The sequence below is a fragment of the Hyaena hyaena genome, unplaced genomic scaffold, assembly GCF_003009895.1.
Source record: "Hyaena hyaena isolate Hyena2069 unplaced genomic scaffold, ASM300989v1 scaffold_12, whole genome shotgun sequence".
NCBI lineage: Eukaryota > Metazoa > Chordata > Mammalia > Carnivora > Hyaenidae > Hyaena > Hyaena hyaena.
The window spans coordinates 2378146-2399239 of NW_024080644.1; the positions used below are offsets into that span (position 1 = coordinate 2378146).

Sequence of the window (21094 nt, forward strand, 5' to 3'; positions counted from 1 at the left end):
GGAGGAGCAAAGAGCTGAGAAGCCACCAGAGCGCAGCCGCAACGATTTCTTCGCGATTCCAGAACCACAACTCACGAACACCTTGGGAAGGAGCCTCCCCAGCCGCGTTCGCGCCGCACTGGGGAGCGCTGATAAATACCTCAGGGTACATTGGAGCCTTTTAAACACCGGAGAGCGGCGAGGGCAAGGGCGGGGCAACTACTGACGTTCTCGGTGACGTCCCTGGCTCCGCCCCCCCACCAGCTTCCGGCGACGCGCTGCCACCGCTTCCGCTTCCCCCCCCCCCGCGCGCGCCGGCCCCGCCCCACTCCCACGCGCCCCCCAGCGTCACGGCACCAGACAGCCGGGAGAAAAGGCACAGGTTGCTGTCGGAAGTCCCCCTGCAGGTTCCCCTTCCGCTCTGCCTAGCGACTTCCGCTTTGGGCCGTCAACATGGACGCTGCGGCTGCTTGGCAAAGCCGCTTCTGATCGGTTGCGGAGGCGCAGCTTCTCTGCGGAGGCCGCCCCGCTTCCCCGCCCTCCCCTCCTCCCCCCTCCCCCCCCCCCGCCCCTCGCTCCTGTCCCTGGGGCCGGCGGGCTCATTGCTACATGGGGGCGGGCCTCCGCGGCCGGCTCACGGCTTCCTGTTCTGAGGCGGCCTGGCGGTAGGCGGCGGCGACTCTGCCCGCGCCCACTTCGGCGCGGTGACCGAGCGCCCGGGAAGCTCGAGGGCTTCATCTTGTGCCGCTGCGCCAAGCCCGGCCCTGCGCCGCCATGGCCCCAGTGCAACTGGAGAACCACCAGCTGGTCCCGCCCGGTGGCGGGGGCAGCGGCGGTCCCGCCTCAGCCCCGGCGCCTCCTCCTCCCGGAGCCGCCGTGGCGGCGGCAGCTGCAGCTGCGGCCAGCCCCGGCTACCGGCTGAGCACCCTTATCGAATTTCTGCTGCACCGGGCCTACTCGGAGCTCATGGTGTTGACGGACCTGTAAGTGCCGCGAAACCCATGCCTGCTCCCCAGCCCCCCCCTTTCCCGCCCAGCCGGCTTGGATAGGCTCGCACCTCCCTCTCCCCAAGGGGCTGCTGTTTTCTCCTTTCCTCTGGGCTACTTAGTCTAGAATTTTTGGACTCTTGGGGCTCAGGGAGATGGAGGAAAAGCTTTGCATTTGGGTCTTTCTGGAGATGAAGCAACGGACACTTGTTAATTATGCATGTTAGACTTGCACTGAAAATCTCATCTTTGGGATTTTTGCTCGAGTTGCCAACAGAACCCTATTAATTTCTTGGTAGGAAGCTTTTTACCTGAAAGCCCAAGATTAGGGTTTAGGAATACATAATATTCGAATTCCCAAAGACAGGAAATCTGTTTTACAGCGTCTTGACGGTACATTTTAAATGTAGGTTGTAATTGCTTCTGACCAAGTTTGAACTCAGGAGATGTGTATAAGATAATCCCAAATTTTGGATTCCAAGGTGTTTTTTTTTTTCCTGTAATGTTTGAGAGTGTTCTAAGTCTTAACGCGTTTAGTGTAAGTAAAAGATGTAAGTGGTCTTCTGTTAATGTCTTCTGGAGTATGAAGGGAGTTTATAGATCACTACCAATGAAAGGCCTTGGGGCATAATTAGGATGTTAATCCCTTCAGAATAGGATCAGAATACACTAATGACTTTTAGGGTGTGAAGAAGAAAAGGCTTTATAGAATTGCGGGTATATGTACTTTAATTACTGTTTTACATTTTTAAGTTCACGTTCAGAAAAAGTAAGAATTTAAAAGATTTTAATTAATGTAGCTTTTATCTGTGATCTGTTGTTAGATTGCGTTTTCAAGTGGAACATTAATTTGTTACTGGAGACTTAAAATATTTGTTTGCAGGTGACTGAAAGAGTTAGAATAGGTTTCCCTTATTCTTGCAAACCGTCATTCTCAACTTGGATATGTTGTACTTTATTGAATGGAAAACAGAAAGACTACCCCTGCCTAATGAGAAACTTAAAATAGCTGTCATGATGAGGTGTTATTGTAGTAATAACCTCTCTGAACCAATTGCTGGTTAATTTCATAAAAATTTTAGAGTATCCATGAGAAAATGTCATATATGTAAAAGGTCACCTATCCAATGTATAGCTATGCAAAAATGTTGAAAACTCCTATCAGTGGTTGCGTACTTTGTATAATCTGTGTTTTCATAGGGACTTGTAGAAATTCTTTGAACTATACTGTGTTCTTGCTATTTTATGGCTTAGTTATGAAGAGAGAAACATCTGTTTTACTGCTGTTGAATAAGTACATAGTTTTAATCCTGCATCCTTTATATGATGATGATTCCCATACTTCTGTCTCTAGCAGAGACCTCTCCTCTGGACTCCAGACTCTATATCCAAACGCCTACATTTATTTATTATTATTATTTATTTCTAGGAGAGAGAGAGAGAGAGCGTGAGCAGGGGAGGGTCAGAGAGAGAGGGAGTCACAGACTGAAACAGGCTCCAGGCTCTGAGCTGGCGGTCAGCACAGAGCCCGACGCGGGGCTCGAACCCACGAACCGCGAGATCATGACCTAAGCGAAAGTCGGACGCTTAACCGACTAAGCCACCCAGGCGCCCCTTTTTCTGTTTTAACTGAGAGAGAGCAAGCGCAAGCGTGGCCAGGGGAGGGNCAGCACAGAGCCCGACGCGGGGCTCGAACCCACGAACCGCGAGATCATGACCTAAATGAAAGTCGGATGCTCAACCGACTAAGCCACCCAGGCGCCCCGAAACGCCTACATTTAAATACCTAATGGATATTTCAGGGTACCAAGTCCAGACCCAAACTCCTGTTTCCACTTGACCTGCCCCACACCTTTCCTGTCTCGATAAAGAGTATCTCCATTCTTCCTGTTGTTGCTTAGGCCAAAAGTTTGGGGTAACTCTTGGCTCTTCTTCCAATCCCACACCTAGTACATCAGTAAGTACTGATCATCTCTGACTTCAGAATCTGACCACAACATTTCCATCAAGTGTGAATCCTTTGCCCCTGTTAACTGCAGCAGTCTGCCAGCTGATTATCTCTACTACTACCTTGCCCCTTTACAGTTTTTGTCTTCTGTAAGATAGCATGATCCTTCTAAAACTGCTCTGCTCACAACTCTCCAGCAGTTCTCCATCTATCTCACTTACAGTAAAAAGGTTTTATAGTCCCCTGAATATGGAGTGACCATAAAAGTTATGGTCCAAATCAGGACACTTTTGAGCATGAAAGGTGGTGCTGTTAATAATGATGTTGGAGCCAGGACTGTCTTGGGCAAACGAGGGTATGTGGTCTGTGCCTTCTCTGCCTTACCTCTTTATCCTCATTTCCTAATATGCTCCTCTTCCCTTACTCTGTTTCAGCCACATTGCCCTTCTTGATGTTTTTTCATAGTGCCAGGCACACTCCCACCTTAGAGCCTTTGCTCCTATCCCAGAAATCTGTGTGGTTTGCTTTCCTCTTTCCTTTAGGTCTTCATTCAGATAGAACCTGTCAGACTTTCTCTGATCCCACATGAAAAGCACTCAGCCCCTGCTGTCCATTCTTAACTCACTGCTTTGTTTTTCTCTTAATTGCTACTGGGTACTCTTAGTTTATTGTATGTCTTCCCTACTGGAGGCTCCATGAGGATGGGGGTTTTGATTTGTTTGCTATATTCCCTGGGCCTAGAACAGTGCCTGGCACATACTCGGGGATAAAGTATTTACTCATTTAATACATCAACAAATGAAATTATAGAATTGTCATTGCAGACCATGGAGTATTTAACAGGAAAATACACTGTTGTTTTTAATACGCAGGTATGGGGGCGCCTGGGTGGCTTAGTTGGTTAAGCGTCTGACTTTCACTTAGGTCATGATCCTGCGGTTTGTGGGTTCGAGCCCCGCGTCGGGCTCTGTGCTGGCTGCCAGCTCAGAGCCTGGAGCCTGTTTCAGTCTGTGACTCCCTCTCTCTCTGACCCTACCCTGCTCATGCTGTCTCTCTCTCTCTCTCTCTCCTAGAAATAAATAAAACATTAAAAAAAATTTTAATACGCAGGTATGGTGAGATAACTCTTTTTTCTTTTGTGCAAGCCAAAATTAGTTTGGGAACTTGCCTTGGAGTTGCTAAATCTTGTAGTTCCCTTGTTCCAGGTGGAAGCTGTCAGAATTAATGTATGGATGTAAAGCTAGTGTTCTAGGTATACTTTATAAGAATCTTATTTCTGCCGCATTTGATGCTTGTCTGTGAACTATTGAAAGTAAAAAGGACCGCCTTCACAATTTCAGTGGTTTGTTTTTGGCTATGGATTTCTGGTTTTTTTCCCCTCTCCTAGCCTACCCCAACCTCCTTACATGCTCTCATCTAAGAGTTTATACTCTGCCTTGACTTTTTAGGGATGTAGGTTCTACTTTTCTTTTTTCTTTTTTTTTTTTTAACCTGTTTTAATTAAAATTTAAAAATGCTAAGATCTCAGTCATGTAAACTTGTCTTATCACACTTCGGTGTAAATAAGTTTCTGTGACTTCCAAAAATTTGCGTTTTAGCGCTTTTGCCCCAAATGGTGGATTCATTATTCATAAAGCAATTTTAAATAGATTAGGAGGAATTGGGTTAGGAGGAATTGGCGGGTGGGTGCAGGCAACAAAGCCTAATCTTTGTCCCCGAAATGATACCACCTCTGAAATGAGGTGACCCTTTTAGGGTGTCCGGGCCAGGTGGAAAGACCTAGAACAGTGTTTCCTGTTCTTTCTACCCACAAAGCCTCCCCTCTTTTGTTTCTCTCAGTCTCTTAAGCACACACAAGCATCCATGGCTCTCATTCTTTGCCTCCCTTGAGGCTGAGGGTTGTGACTCCTCCGGGAGTGTTCTCAGGAGCTTTCACATGTAGAGGAACTTACCAGTAGTTGTTTTTACTTTAAGTCTTGTAAGGCCTTAATGTCTGCTTCATCTGATCTGCTGGCTCTTCCAGCTTCTACCCAGTTTCCTTTATCACAGGATCATAACTTCAACTTCTATGTCACTGTCTACTCTCAGAATTGTAGGTATCTACAAGCCAGAACCCATTTTAATAGTTTCCCCTCCTTGTGCCTTGAATCTCTGGTTTTATTGTTTCTGCACCTGTGGCCTTTGGGTGGGGCTGGGAGAGGATCTAAGTAGTTGGGTATGTGTTCTTGAAGAAGTGATTAGATGTAGAGGAGGTTTTAGAGTTGCTCAGGCCATTGAATCTTGGGCCATGGGAGAGAGGTTTCTAGAATGTGATTCATGAGGCACATAGGGACCTTTGTAACCATCAGTGGATGTGAGAGTGTTAGATGGTATAATTTAACAGGGAAAATGGTGACATTGGTTGTTGGCTGTTGTACCAGAAAACTAACAAAAACAAACCAAACCTCACTGGAGTTGTTTAAAAGTAATCATTTACATGGGGCGCCTGGGTGGCTCAGTCGGTTAAGCATCTGACTTCGGCTCAGGTCATGATCTCGCAGTCCATGGATTCAAGCCTGGCATCAGGCTCTGTGCTGACAGCTCAGAACCTGGAGCCTTTTTCAGATTCTGTGTCTCCCTCTCTCTCTGTGCTCCTCCCCAGCTCGTGCTCTGTCTCTCTCTGTCTCAAAAATAAATGTTAAAAAATATTTTTTTAAAAAATCAAAAAAATTAATCATCATTAATCATTTACAGCTAACCACGATGCAACATCATAATTGCTATAGAACCCTTGGCTGACACTGGTCCTTTTGTGTACTTAGCTCCCAGTTTTGCCCACCCTAACAAAAAACATGGAGAGGTGATTACTTGGAAGCAAGGTTCCATTGGATACAGGGGGGCTGGCAAGTAGTGTTCTGCATCCGTGACTATTTTGGTTTTAAAAGAGTATTTTCCTTGGCTGTGATATGGCAGTGTGCTTAATGTAAGACTTGAGCTTTTTAAATGTTTGAGGTTCATGTAATACCTTTTGGAGCATTTTGACTGGAGAGGAGCGTTCCTTTGATGTTTTTTTCCCCCCTTGTAGCCATATTGCTGGAAACTCATTAAAAAAAAAAGTAGGTAGCCACACAAACCTGTAGTGGCTATTTATCCAGTTCTTCTGAAACACTAAAATATATAATAGAGTAAAAATAAAGACTATTATCATATTTTGATGAATGTATGCATATATTTAGTCAATTTCTTTTGTGTTTTGTCCTTAGACTACCAAGGAAATCTGATGTGGAAAGGTAAGTATGAAAAAAATTTTAAATCTGTTTCTGTGTTGTTACATCTATGAGAGAGAGAGAGAAAGTGTGTGTTGGGGCGGGGAGCATGGCAGGACTGTGGATTGGAAACCTAGGCCCAGAGAATCCAGGGTGATGTTTCATTCCATTTGTTTAGGGAGCCCTGGGAAATGTGATTTCCTCATCCTTGACAATTCTTGGTATGAGACCAGCTCTGGACTTTGTGTTCTAGAAACCTTTGTTGAGTCACTGACCAGGTCAAGTACCTGAGGGGAGTAGAAAGATGTAGAAAGCTTAGAACTTAATAAAGAAGCTGAGGAACAGATTCACTTTAGAAAGTTGGCTGCTAGTTTACCATTTGCTACTATGATGCCAGATATCTTTAGAGAATTGACATTTGCCTACTGCTGTTGCTGCTTTACAGTTGAGATCATTTTGATTGAGTTGGAGTTTGGGGCTTAAGACATAACTAAACACCAATGTTTCCATAGGCCAAGGGAACAAGATAGATTAAGGTTTCAAGATAATCCTGTGATGGAGATTTAAATTGTGGCTATAGTATAGACTACTTGACTGTATCTTTGGCACTAATGCTCCTTGATTTTTTTTTTTCTAAAGACCAAGTCACTAGGGAGGATTTATTAGTGACTATGTTCCATCCCCACTACCAGCTCTTTCTGATGCGGTTAGATTGAAAAGGCAGAGTTGTGGAGACAGTTGAAGCATACCTTTTTTATGGTTTAGCTGGTCAGTTTTAAAGAAAAGAAATGAGAATCTGGATTTCTTCTGTCCACTCTGCGGTAGGAAGGGAAATGGGGCCTTGGAAAACAGTCTTATGTGGCTTATCACCTGAGATTGCGTGGTGCCAAAAAAAATCACGTTATATTTACAAAGCTGGGTGTTTGCTTTCCAGTACAGGAGCTCATTTGGGAAAGCAAGTTAATAATATACAGATATGCTTGCTCTAGGAGAGCGACCTCACCTGCTCTGTAAGCTGTTGCCGAGTTAGAATGATGGTACAGAGTCTCCTAGCACGGAGGTGGCTGCCAGGTCTTAATGTACATTGAATATTTCTGCTGTGTTCCGGTCGTGCCTGTGATGCTCTGGTCATTTTATCTCTTTAAGATCCTTCACAGACACTGGCAAAGAGTCATAATTGTATCTGGGGCCTTGATTCTTCTCTTTATACTACCACTGATCCTATTGCTGGCTGAATCTTAAGCCTTTCACGTTGTTGGTGGGCTCCATACACATGCTCTCACTAGGAGTTAGACTCTATAGTTGTCAGGATTATTCTTCAACAGAAACTTTTTGGGTGCATTGCCTCATGATGTTGCTCTTGGTGAGATGCAAAGATGTGGGTTGGATCTGCAGGTCATTGAACAGCTGTACTGAGACTAATATAGGTCAGAGTCCACTTGGAAGGAAGCTGATGTCCTGCTGGGTCTGTCATCAGTCCTGGCCTGTTGAATTTTTTTTTTCAGTATCTTAAACTATGAAAGGATTTTCAGTCTTATAGCTGACAGGAAATTGAGAGGTCTAGCTCACCCACTGATGGACAACGTAAAGCTTTTAAGGCTTTATGAGGAGATGATAAAAATACTGATGAGTATTGGGAGAAAAAGCATTGTAGTGGGTATAGCATAAAAATAGATATGGACTGACCATCTATCTGTTATTTTTAGTAGTCAACTTTCCTTAAGTAAGTCCTTAATGACATGTGTCCTTTCCTTTGTTTTGATAATTTAATATCTAAGTTTGTCATTGAAATTAGTTTGGTAAAGAGTTGGGTAGTTCTTTCATTATTCAGCTTTTTAAATCATGCTTTTGCAAGATCAGAAATGGACCCTTCCTTGCTTTTGTAGAAGTAAGACAGTTTCAAGTTTTGAGAAAGATCTATTTCAGTTCCTTTCTTATACTAAAAAGGTTGTCATTTCATATCTCATAACCTCAGTTCTGAAATTCCTAACTTCTAATTTGATTTCCTCTGTAACCTGGGTAACTTCTATATTGTACTTTTATATATTTTAGTGAGCAACTTTTATTGTCCTGCACAATTCATTTTTAAAATGTAACTCTGATTCATTGCTAAAACATTCTATTAGATTCATTCCTCCGAGGTAGAAAATTAAAAATGCAGGCAGTGTACAAAATGTGACAATAATTCATATAGAGATAAATATTTTAGGTGGCTCATTTTGTTGTAATGGTTATAAACAAAGATTGAGTCATACTTTAGTTCAGATGAAATAAATTGTTAAATATTCTTTTCAACTATGTTGGTTCATTAAGAATTGTTTTGTTTTATAGGAAAATAGAAATAGTGCAGTTTGCTAGCCGGACACGTCAACTCTTTGTTCGATTATTAGCTTTAGTAAAATGGGCTAATAACGCTGGCAAGGTGGAAAAATGTGCGGTGAGTTAAACTTTTGATTGTTTTTTTATATTAAATAACTTTTTGGAATATTAATTTATAATAGATATAGCGTCTGATTTTAGATTATCTGCTGATTTGTTTGAGAGACATTACTTAAGTGAGTAATCCTATTTCTTTATGAAAATGTGTAATATATTTCTGTAGAAACTTAGTATTTGATTACCTGGCTAGAAAAGAGCAGGCCGTATCTGGAGACATTAGAAGACATTAAAGACAAGACTTGAACTGAAGGGGGAAAACAGCTTTACATTTGCATACTCCCTTAGAGTCTGCAAAGTTCTTCCTTGAATTTTGCCTATTAATTCTTGAAAACCCTCTGAGTTTGGCAGAGTCAGTATCTTCTTCTTGTTTTACAGATAAGGGAATAAGGTTTTTAGAAGCTTACTGGCTTCAGTCAGGGTCACAGAGCTGGTGACAGCATTTATTATCTGTTGGCTCTTCATACCCTTAGTATACACATTCATTCTCCATACCTTTATAAAGTAAACACAGGTATAGGGTATGGTGGATGACACCCAAGTGAGGCATAGCCCCTGCCCTCAAGAAGCTCGTAGCCTTTAAAAAAAATTTTTTTTAATGTTTTATTTATTTCTAGGAGAGAGAGAGAGAGAGAGAGAGAGAGAGACAGCCAGCGTGAGCAGGGCAGGGTCAGAGAGAGAGGGAGTCACAGACTGAAACAGGCTCCAGGCTCTGAGCTGGCAGTCAGCACAGAGCCCGACGCCGGGCCCGAACCCACGAACCGCGAGATCATGACCTAAGCGAAAGTCGGACGCTTAACCGACTAAGCCACCCAGGTGCCCCTAAAAAAATATTTTTAAATGTTTATTTATTTTAGAGAGAGAGAGAGAGAGAGAATCTGAAGCAGGCCCTAGTCTGCGAGCTGTCAGCACAGAGCCCAACACAGGGCTCAAACCCACAGGTCATGAGATCATGACCTGAGCTGAAGTCAGACATTTAACGGAACCACCCAGGCGTCCCAAAGCCCATAGTCTTTTGACTGTTACATCACTCTTTTGAATTCAGAAGAGTGACATGCAGTGAGATGTACCAAAGATGCTAAAATTTGTGCCTCCCCCCACCAAAAAAAAAAGAAAAAGTTTTAAGCTGTATTCAAGAAGTGTAGAGGAAAAACATCAGTAGGGGTCTTCTGTTAGCCTGTTGAGCTCCTAGCTTGGGGAGGATGGTACCTCCCCAGTTATTCCCTTCTGTTTTCCTTTGGTCATTTCTAGTTAGGAGAATGGAAAGAGTACCCTTTCATACTGGAGAGGGTAGGGTAATTCTCATAAAATGAGTAAAGTCCTAAAATAATGAGAGCATTTACTCACTTTAATTGATGTCCGCTCTATAAGGCCAAGTAACCTAGCCACTGTCAGTTTTATTTCGGAAGCGGGTAGGTTCTCTAAGTGCGCTTGATACTGATGCTCATATTCTTTATTTTTCCATTCAATTATGTAAAAACATTAAAAAAATTTTTTATCAGCTTTAATAGATAAAGGCAGAAAAAACTTTACATTGGTTAAGTTTTATTTGAGTCATTTTTAAATTCTCTTAAAGTTTACTAGACTTCTTGGATAAATTAAAATTAGCAGCTACCCACTAAGTAGAGAGGTACCATAATAAGTTTCTTTTTAGCACTCTGACAAGCTAAGTCGAGAATATTTTTAGAGTAATTTTATATTTGCAAATCTATCAGAGTTTACCTATTTCATAAAATCCCACTTCAGAAAGGAATCTACAGCACAGTTGTCTTTCTGCACGTGATTTCTTGACTTCTCACCTCCATTGTAGCCACTGCATTCATTGCCCTTACTAGGTTCCTTTATCGTTAGACCCCAAGCTTGTGTGAAAGTTGCTAAAGTGAAAGGAGAAAAGGGGCTGTGTAGAAGTTGTGAATTTTAAATTCTAGAAGAATAATTGTTTTAAGTTAAATATAAAACCCAATCTTCATTGAAGTCGATGCTTGATTCGATCTCTACCAACTAAGCTAGTGATCAGACTGGAAGAATTCTACCAAGACACGTTCTAGTCACATATCTTTTGTCTGTAGGAGTAAGCTGTCATCTTTCTATATAACATCAATCAAAGGTTTATTTAGAGGGACAATATTTGGTACTGTTTATATTCCTCATGGGGGGGACATTATTTTTTATTCATCAGTTGTCTCTTGGTACCAAAGGGAAGTTAAAGTTTATATTCAGAGGGTCTTTCAGACACCGTAAAGCATCATGTGAAGAATAGTTTTGATCTTACTAATAAACAAGACTCATTCCAAGCTTATTTTTCAGAAAGTTTTATAATTCATTGTTCTGGAAATTTGGACACCAAATGTAGTAAATCTAGTTTGGCTGAAATGAAGAAGAATGGTATACTATTTCTGAAAAGCCTGGGGTGTCTTCTCAGTAATCACTTAATTTGGGGCAGTCTTTTCTTAAATATGTTTAAACTTACAGTGAAAAGTTAGGTGTCACTGAAGTAGATCAAATCCAAGTGTTCAATTTTTCAAATCTGGTGTTAAATCCCTAGTTATATCATGGGTATATCAGTGACCCGTTTAATACTACTGAGTTGTGTTTCAGTAACATAATGTCAAGGAAAATCCAAAACACTTGGTTTTAATATTGAGCCATATTGTAATTCATCTTCATCTTTGGTTCAAAGTAGAGCATTCTTCTATTAGTTTTTTGAGTTGACTGTTCAAATAAATCACATTCTGAATGAAGTCTCATATTGAACTTCTACAAACCTTTGGTATTTTTGTTTTGTGAATGTGGATACAGATGTGTTTTGTCAGATGTAAGGTCCATCAACTGAAGAATTAGAAGATTATTCATGTTTTAACTCTTCTTTTCTCAACCTAATGATTATTTAACTAGTTTCGTTTATCTTAATAGATAATCTTTAGCCATACCAGACACATTAAGTGTGTAGCTGAGTGTGTAAATACATAGTTTGTAGAATTCTAATGGTGAAACAGTCTGGATAATGTTTTATGTAAGAAAAAGAGAAAATAATCCTGTTCCCTAGGGCTTTTTGAGAGACAGTTTTATTGAGATATAATTCACATGCCATATAATCCACCCATCTAAAGTGTCCAATTCAATGGTTTTTAGTATATTCAGATATGTGCCACCATCACAGTCAATTGTAGAATGTTTTCATCATCTCAAAAAGAAAACACGTACCCTTTCACTGTCACCCCACGTGCCCCCCACCCCAGTCCTAAGCAACCACTCATCTGCTGTCTATAGATATGCCTACTCTGAACATTTTGTATAAATGGGATCATGATAATGGAGTCTTGTGTGACTGGCTTGTTTCACTTAGCATGATGTTTCCAAGATTCATTCATGTCGTAGTACTTCATTCCTTTTTATAGTTGAATTGTATGGATCTGCTACCTTTTGTTTATCAGTTTATGGACATTTAGGGTGTTTCTAGATTTTGGCTATTAGGAATAATGTTGCTGTAAACATTCATGTACAAGTTTCTGTGTGGACCTATGTTTTCATTTCTCTTGGGTATAACCTAGGAGTGGAATGGTTGGGTCATATGGTGACTATGTTTAATCACTTGAGGAACTGCCGGCTGGTTTTCCAAAATGGCTGTACCATTTTACATTCCCACCATCCATATATGAGGGTTCTAGTTTTTCCATGCTGACACTTGTTATTGTCTGACATTTTGATTTTAGCCACCTTAGTAGGTGTGAAAGTGGTATCTCATTGTGGTTTTGATTTTCATTTCTCTCTTGACCAGTAATGTTGAATATTTTTCATGTGCTTTTGGCCATTTATATATTTTTCTTAGAGAAATGTCTACTTAGTGCTCAGTTAAATTTGAAAGGAGAGTGTTATTAATCATGTAACAGCTGGCACATGAGTGCTTTAAAAAAAACATGAGGATCATTAGGGACCTATATAGTTTCACTAATAAGTTGCTTAAAACTAAAATTTTCTGTTTATTCATTAGATTTCTGAGTCAGTGGAGTTTAACTGAAGCTAGTGTATTTTGAATCGAGCCAAAGTAGTTTGGAGAGTGTTTCATTAATTACCCACGTTTAAGGTGGAGCCATGTGGGCTGGGTGAACTGTGGTACCCCCACTAGGGTTGATGCATGTCTTCCCAGAGGTAGGTCTTTGGTATTCTTTAGCCTTGGCTTTGGTCTGATAAACATTTTTACAGTGTCCTGATTAGAGACTTGGGATGATCTAACTCTGAGTAAAAGGCAGCTCAGAAGTTGAGAGGAGTAGGATTCAAAATGGTTTTTAAAAAAAAATTTTTTTTAATGTTTTATTTATTTCTGAGAGAGAGAGAGAGAGAGAGAGCGTGAGCAGGGGAGGGTCAAAGAGAGAGGAAGATACAGAATCTGAAACAGGCTCCAGGCTCTGAGCTGGCTGTCAGCACAGAGCCCGACGTGGGGCTCAAACCCACGAACCATGAGATCATGACCTGAGCCGAAGTTGGATGCTTAACCAACTGAGCCACCCAGGCGCCCCCAAAATGGTTTTAGTGTGTTAAAATCAGATTACAGTCCTGCTTTAGTTTCAGGATGGAAAAAGGAGACCTTGCTTGGTAGAGATTCATGTACAAAAAGATCAAGGCCTTTTAGTGGACTCTCAGCTTGCTGTGTGTTAGCACTCTAGTGGCTGCTAATAAGTTAATATTGGTGGCACTGATAGAAATCCATTTTAGTCATTATGGAAGGTAGCATTTCTGGGCCGTTGAAGAGTTAGAAGAAACATTTTTTGATTCCAGTGTCTCTCACTGTTGGCTGTCTATTTTGGGGCATGGGCCTTTTTGTTTTAAATGTTTATTTTGAGAGAGAGAGCAAGCCTGTGTACATATGCTCATGAGCTGGGGAGGGACAAAGAGAGGGGGGAATGAGAGAGAATCCCAAGTAGGCTCCGCGCTGTCAGTGCAGAGCCCCACTTGAGGCTCGATCTCACGAACTGTGAGATCGTGATGTGAGCCAAAATCAAGAGTTGGCCACTTAACTGACTAAGCCATCCAGGCGCCCTTGTCTTAACCTAAGTCTCAATTTTCTCATCTCTAAACTGATAGGAATTATCTGGTTTTGTCTATTTCCTGGAGTTGTGAAGATTAGATAATAAAATAAGTATGGAAATACTGACAAAGTATAGGGCATTGTGTGCTGGTATCAGCTGTGGGTTTGATGTGGTATTAATTCTGGATACAATGTTTTAAGTTGGCCACTGATAAATTGGAGCATTTCCAAGGCAGCAGAACAAGGGTGGTAAGATAAACATTTGGAGATGTAAAGACTAAATTGAAGTGACTTGGAATGTTTAGCTTGAAGATAGGGTGGGCTTTCCTCTGTTGGAAGGACATGAGAGACATTACTGCTCCAGAATAGAAAAGTTTCAAGGAAGTAGTTTTGAGCTCCATGATGAGCTCTACTAGTTCAGAAATGCATTCAATGGAGAATTGATGGAAAGGATTTCTGTTTGGGGTGTGAAGCTGGCCTAGATCTCGTTCAATAGATAAGTATTTTATATGTTCTAGGCACTGGTCTGAAGGTTTTGTGTGCAGTAACTCTTGCTCCTCAGAACAACCTTGTGAGGTTGGAAATCATTATCTTTATTTCACAGTTGGAAAAACTGAAGCACAGAGAGGCTAAGTAACTTGCCTAAGGTTATAGGGATAATTGCAGAGTTAAAATTGAGACTAAGGCAGTTTGGGTCCCAAGAGGCCATGCTTTTAACTACTTCATTACCAGCCAACTCTAGAAGTCTGTAAGAGTAAAAAGCATTTTATTCTATTTATTTTTCATAATTTCTGATATGTATGTTTAATGTTAAGGATGGAGAAACAAATTGGAAAACCTTTTACTTAAAGTGAAAGTTATTGGTTTTAATGTCAAATACAAATGTATTAAATATTTCTTCACATTACTGGGAAGTTTTTTGAAGAAATATTTTGAAATATAGAAAACTTCTATTAATATCCCTCAGAGTTTACTTTGTAATGAATAAATGATACTTGAAGTGCAAAGCAGCTAGCTCTCAATGAAGCTTAATACATTTACCCTTTACTTTAAAGATGATTTCAAGCTTTTTAGATCAGCAAGCCATTCTGTTTGTGGACACTGCTGATCGCCTGGCCTCATTAGCTAGAGATGCCCTAGTCCATGCACGCCTGCCTAGTTTTGCCATCCCGTATGCCATTGATGTACTGACTACTGGATCTTACCCACGACTGCCCACCTGCATTAGGGTAAGTGTGTTGCTTACCACTCCTGTTCTTAAAAGTTAATGACTTTGGCATTGGAGTCTATTGTGTTATTATTCAGCACAATAAATTGTTCAGCAGAACAGTTGTTCTATATACGCATTTTTAAGTTTATTCATTTTTGAGAGAGAGAGTGGGAGAGAATAGGGGAGAGAGAGAAAGAGAGAATCCCAAGTAGGCTCCAAGCTGTCCATGTAGAGTTGGAGGTGGGGCTCACAAACCATGAGATCATGACCTGAGCTGAAATCAAGAGTTGGATGTTTAACTGACTGAGCCACTCAGGTACCCCTGTTCTATATTTTTAAAGTCAAGAGTTCCTGTAATTCACTTTTTTCTCTATAATTAGAATTGTGGTCTTTTGAAATACATTGAGACCAGAATGCGAATAGCTGTCAAAATAGGTGTGTGTGTGTGTGTGTGTGTGTGTGTGTGTGTGTATGTGTGTGTGTTACAGGGTGGGGGGAGTAAACAAGTGCAAGTTAACTTAGATCTATTTCAGATGTGGAAAGACCGGATGCTAGTTGTTCTTTGGAATTTTTTTTTTTTTAAGTAATGTGGTAATTATTTACTGACTTGGTTCTATTGTATTTTATACTTTTAAGAAGTGAAAGTCATCTAGTGACATGAACTTGGTTTCATAAATAGAGCATGAAGATCGTGTTGCATTACCATCTCAGCTGGGTGGCACTCTGATGCATGATAGTTAAGGGGCATGTCACTATTACTGGATGTAGATTGCAGAAATGAGTGTTGAGATCCTCTTGGGTGACGTCTGAAAATATTATGTTAAGACAGGTGCAGGTAAGAGTTGTGTCTCCTTGTACATTGTTATAAAATCACTGAATTTTTTTTTTGTAGGATAAAATTATTCCTCCAGACCCAATTACCAAGATTGAGAAACAAGCCACACTTCACCAGCTCAATCAGATTCTTAGACATCGGCTTGTGACCACAGATCTTCCTCCTCAGTTAGCCAATCTTACTGTTGGTATGTACTTGAAGTTTATCTTTTTTAAGAATTGACTTGTCAGAATTTTTTTCAAACAGCTTTTGGGGTTTCATTCAAAGAACTCATTTTGAGGGTTTGGTCTGCAATTCAGGTGGTATTCAAATCAGTGACTTGTCAACCAATCGTTTCTCTTTCGTACTGGAGGATAAAATCTTAGTACCTGGAGATAAAATGGTGGTATATGAAGCTAGGAGCAGGGAGATCACCTGGGACTGGAGGACAGATGAAGCCCCAGAGTTACACCTCAAGAGAAAATCATCAGTTGACGTTAGAAGCGTTCACTGCGTTTGGCTATTGCTTATGCAGGAAGGCACTGAGTTCTTTAGACACTTCTAAGAGAATTTTCAAGCAATTTAAAATTTCTTTTAAGCAAAACCGAACGTTCTAGGTTATCAGGAAGCTGGTTATTTTCTAGCAAAATAGATTTCTTCTTTTTCTTCTTCTTCTTCTTCTAAAAGCAAATGGCCGGGTGAAGTTTCGAGTTGAGGGAGAATTTGAAGCCACCTTGACCGTGATGGGAGATGATCCGGATGTACCATGGCGTCTTCTCAAGCTAGAAATTCTAGTTGAGGATAAGGAAACGGGAGGTAAATCATAAATACTGGTTTAAATCACAAGTATTCAAACATTTGGTGTTTTTATATTATTGAAACATTCTTGCAGAGTACTAAACATTTAGCAATTTATTCTGTAATTTGAAGCAGATGTTATGATAATCGTACCTACCTACTGATCCATGGAGATTTTAGTGTTTTCTCAAGTATAATGTTCTCTGATTTCCATGGATAACTTCAATTGTGTGGTTTTTTTTTTTTTTAATTTATTATTAGTGTACTCTTCCTTAGTTGGTACTGTGATACGATCAATACACTTTTCTGGTTTACCGCCTTTTTTTCTCCTGCCAATGGAAGATGGGCGAGCCTTGGTTCATAGTATGCAAATCAACTTTATCCATCAGCTGGTGCAGTCTAGACTCTTTGCTGATGAAAAACCTCTTCAGGACATGTACAACTGCCTACGTATCCTTTTGAAATTTGAGACCTCTGTTTATAAGGAATTTGTGTGTCCCTGTCCTCTCCATATTTCCATTTACCCTCCATCCTGAACTTTTCCTTTTTTGGAATAGAAATGGGGCTGAGGAACTGTTGAGTGTGTAGAATAGTGATACATCTATAATAGACTAAGTTTTAAATTTTACTGTTCACTTTGCAGGTAAAAACAAAAATGAGTAAGAAATAATGCTGTCTAGAGGGAAAAAAAATAGTGCCATTTCATCTATTCATATTCTCTAAACCATGATGAACTCGTGGGCAACCTGGGCCTTACAGTTTGTTTACGTTGATTGAAAATTTAACTATAAAGCCATTTTCTAAAATTGTGCCAAAAATCATCACACCTTTTAGTGTATGTCATTGAAGAAATCGAATTCCAGAAATTTCTTTCATAGCCAGCTTTTGGGGAATAGAGCTTTTATTAAATGAACTTTGCTTGTAGTTCACTGGCCCTTGTAATGATATTAAGTTTGCTTAACAAGCTCCATCAGATTCTTTCTGCTTGTCGCTTCAGTTAGAAGTGCTACATTCCCAAACTCTAATGTTAATCCGAGAGCGGTGGGGAGACCTTGTGCAGGTGGAACGGTACCATGCCGGCAAGTGCCTCTCCCTCTCAGTTTGGAAGTAAGTGAAATTGATTCTAGCAAGTTCATGCTGTGATGTAAATACCCTTTATGTTTCTCTTTTTCCCTCCTACATCTGATTTACTATATACCAATAGCCGTGTACCTCTAGCAACATGGGTTTATATGGTAAGGTCTCGTGGTATCATATAAACCACATAGGGCATCTGTAATTGACCCCTTTCTTAGAACATGGTATGTTTTAAATACGTAGACGTCTGTTTGTACTAAGACTTGCTATTCTTAAAAAGTTAGATTACTTCGGGCTTATACCAGATTGCTGAAAGACCACTAAGATTGTCGGGTATGTTTTTAAAACACATTTGCTTATCACAGTTTTACATTTTGAATTGTGCCTTTTAGTATCTTTGTTGAGGGAGAGTTTGGGGGCTGTATTAGGCTGTTTATAATCCTCAATTCCTTGTTTGAACTTTGCTTGATTCCCATTTTCTGTAAAGGAATCAGAGGTAAATAGACACCACATAGAAGACGGGTTGTTTTGGGATTTTTTTTGTGTGCATGTGTTTTGTTTTTATTTTTTATTTATTAAAAAAAATTTTAATGTTTATTTTTGAGAGCAAAAGAAACAGCATGAGCAGGGGAGGGACTGGGAGAGAGAGGGAGATGCAGAATCCAAGGAGGCTTCAAGCTCTGAGCTGTTAGCACAGAGCTCGATGTGGGGCTTGAACTCACGAACTGTGAGATCATGACCTGAGCCAAAGTTGGAAGCTTAACTGACTTAGCGACCAAGTTCCCCCGCATGTATTTTTTTTAAAATTCTGTGTCTGTTTTTTAAAAAGTATGTAAATCAAATATTGTGTTGGATTATAGAATAGCTGTCTTCTCAATATTAAATTATTCCCTCCACAAACATTGAGGGCCTGTCATATTCTAGCCTCTGGCTAAGGTATACAATAGACTGTTCCTGTTTTATTCAAAAAATTAACAGGCTGTATTGAAAATAATTATTAGTATTTCTTTTCTCTTTAGTCAACAGGTTCTTGGGAGAAAAACAGGGACAGCATCTGTTCACAAAGTTACAATTAAAATTGATGAAAATGATGTCTCTAAGCCTTTACAGATTTTTCATGATCCTCCTTTACCAGCTTCTGATTCCAAATTAGTAGAAAGAGCCATGAAGGTAAGAGATCTCAATGTATTTTAATATTGGTTTGATCAAATGAATATATATAACTTTCTTATACTTTATGCTTAAACTTTTAACACACATTCTTTAAAATACCTGGTGGGGCACCTGGGTGGCTCAGTTAAGTGTCCTACTCTCGATCTCCGCTTGAGTCTTGATTTTGGGGTCATGAGGACAGGCCCCATGTTTGACTCTGCACTGGACAAATCCGAGAGCCTACTTAAAAAATAATAAAGGAGGCACCTGGGTGGCTCAGTCGGTTGAGTGCCGACTTTGGCTCAGGTCAAGATCTCACGGTTCGTGGGTTTGAGCCCTGTGTCAGGCTCTGTGCTGACGGTTCGGAGCCTGGAGCCTGCTTCACATTCTGTGTTTTCTTTCCCCTCTCTCTGTTCCTCCCATGCTCATACTCTCTCTCTCTCTCAACTCTCTCTCTCAAAAAGAAATAAAAGTTAGTAATAAAAAGATAAAATACCTGATTGTTCCTAAAACCTTTTATTAAACTTGTTTTAAGTGAATGTTATGCTTTTGCATTTTTTTAAAATTTATTTTCAGAGTACATGTGTGCAAGTGGGGGAGGGGCAGAGAGAGAGGGGGAGAGAGAATCCCAAGTGGCCTCCGCCCTATCAGCGCAGTCTAAGGAACCATGAGATCATGACCTGAGCCAAAATCAAGAGTTGGACACTTAACCGACTTAGCCACCCAGGCGCCCCACATTTGTGTGTTTTTGTTTTTAATGTTAGGTATAATTCTGAAGATGTTCTTTCACATTTTTAAATATAGTTCATATCATTTTATTTATTTATTTATTTACAAATAGTTTATTGTCAAGTTGGTTTCCATATATCACCATTTTATTTTTAAGGCTTGACATTTAATCACTGATAACCAGTACATGTCCTATCTTGAGTTGTAATTGCCAAAATGTTAGCTATAGTCTTTAAGCTACCAATACCATCTAAGTTTATCTTTTTACCTTTAAGTTTGCTTTTTTTTACTGGTTAACACTCAAATCAGTGTGATTCTAAAAGGAACTGTCTTGAGGCACAATAATCTACTCTCAGGCTTTGAAAGTGAAAACGTTTAAATTGCACATACGATTCTCTTGTTCTTATTTATGCAGATTGATCACTTATCGATAGAAAAGCTCCTAATTGACAGCGTCCATGCACGAGCTCATCAGAAGCTCCAGGAGCTGAAGGCCATTCTGAGAGGCTTCAATGCCAACGAAAACTGTAGGTTCTTTTAAACTGGCGTTTCTGCCTTTCTTTTGTTTATGTTAGTGTCCACTTTTATTTTATGAAACGTCTTTCTTAATATGACTTTTTTCCTGGTTTTGTTGTGGGGTTGGGCATTTCTGCATTTTAACTTGTGATCTACCAAGCGTATCCATATTTTCTTTAATTTTCTTAATTATTTAGCTTGGCATTATTTTTTAAATGTATGCATATTGAACCTCCTTAAAACTTTTTTTCCTATTGAAATGGAAGTTATTTTAACATTTTAATATGAATCTTAATTTCTTTTAGGTCATCTTCTAAGAATAAGGTAGCTTTGCAGATACTTATAATGTTATTTATAAAATATGCCTCTTTGAGTGAAGCAGAATTTATCCCTTGTCGTTTTAAAGATTTTTATTTAATTGTTAGTGCATTAGCAGGACTCAAATAAGAACCATAGATATACACACATAGCGAAAAATCTTCTAAGTTCACTTTGTAAGTGCGTTTAGAGTTTTGGGGGACAGTCATTTAGAAAGTAAGTGCTTTCATTCTAGAAATAGTTTCACAGTATCATAATGAGCATACACTGTCTCTACCCCAGTTTTTGGTTGTGATGACCTTGTGCCCACAGTGAACAGCCTTTAATTAAGTGAGATCATGTAAGTGAAGTGGCATAAAAATATGTCTTTAATAACTTTGGTAGTTAAAGTACTGTCTTGCACTACCACAGAGCCTGGCTCAATCCATTATACTTAAAAAAGTAGCTTCTTCAGTACCACTTTGACGAATTAGCTAAAAATACTGCCTAAAGAGAAGACAGACAGGAAAATAAGTTTGTATTCAGAATGCATAGTCATTCAAAGAAAGTGAAAGAACAGAGGTGTAAAAGAGGGTCTGAGATGGACTAAGGACTAAGGTGAAGGGCAGCTTAACTTTACAAAAGTATAGATGCAGGTCTTAAATACAAAGTATGCTAGACCTCTGATGAATGAATGCAGTGGTTAAATCTGTTTCGATGGTGCATGTTCACTAGCCCCAGCAGGACTTAACATTAGATTTATCAAGTCTTGATGATTTGAATTTAATAATAAGTTACATGGAAGTCCTCATCCCCCTACCCCCTCTTTAATCCCTCAAGCAAAGATGTTAAATACAGGCCTAAAATTTCTGATTAGAAAG

The 21094-nt window shown here is 40.0% G+C and overlaps 2 protein-coding genes and 1 long non-coding RNA gene across 4 annotated transcripts in view; 1 reads left to right on the forward strand and 2 right to left on the reverse strand.

Annotated features, from left to right (window-relative positions):
• Positions 1-327: 327 nt before the first annotated feature.
• LOC120248026 (putative uncharacterized protein MED14OS) lies at positions 328-717 on the reverse strand. The gene has a single exon (XM_039256197.1). It carries the CDS (start codon positions 715-717, stop codon positions 328-330), a length of 390 nt encoding a protein of 129 aa, XP_039112128.1.
• The window catches only part of MED14 (mediator complex subunit 14), a 68512-nt gene continuing 47987 nt past the window's right edge, over positions 570-21094 (forward strand). Inside the window, exons 1-10 of one of the 2 annotated variants that reach the window (XM_039256589.1) lie at positions 570-962; positions 6156-6182; positions 8490-8595; positions 14676-14849; positions 15723-15852; positions 16332-16460; positions 16785-16892; positions 17417-17549; positions 18539-18689; positions 19816-19927. In XM_039256589.1, the coding sequence (XP_039112520.1) occupies positions 754-962; positions 6156-6182; positions 8490-8595; positions 14676-14849; positions 15723-15852; positions 16332-16460; positions 16785-16892; positions 17417-17549; positions 18539-18689; positions 19816-19927 (1279 nt within the window). In that variant the 5' untranslated portion in view covers positions 570-753. The remainder of the gene's footprint in view (positions 963-6155; positions 6183-8489; positions 8596-14675; positions 14850-15722; positions 15853-16331; positions 16461-16784; positions 16893-17416; positions 17550-18538; positions 18690-19815; positions 19928-21094) is intronic. The other variant, XM_039256580.1, reaches the window with a different exon arrangement.
• Positions 16364-21094, reverse strand: part of LOC120248312 — a 58244-nt gene continuing 53513 nt past the window's right edge. Inside the window, exon 4 of the long non-coding RNA XR_005532552.1 lies at positions 16364-16435. This is a non-coding gene — a long non-coding RNA (uncharacterized LOC120248312). The remainder of the gene's footprint in view (positions 16436-21094) is intronic.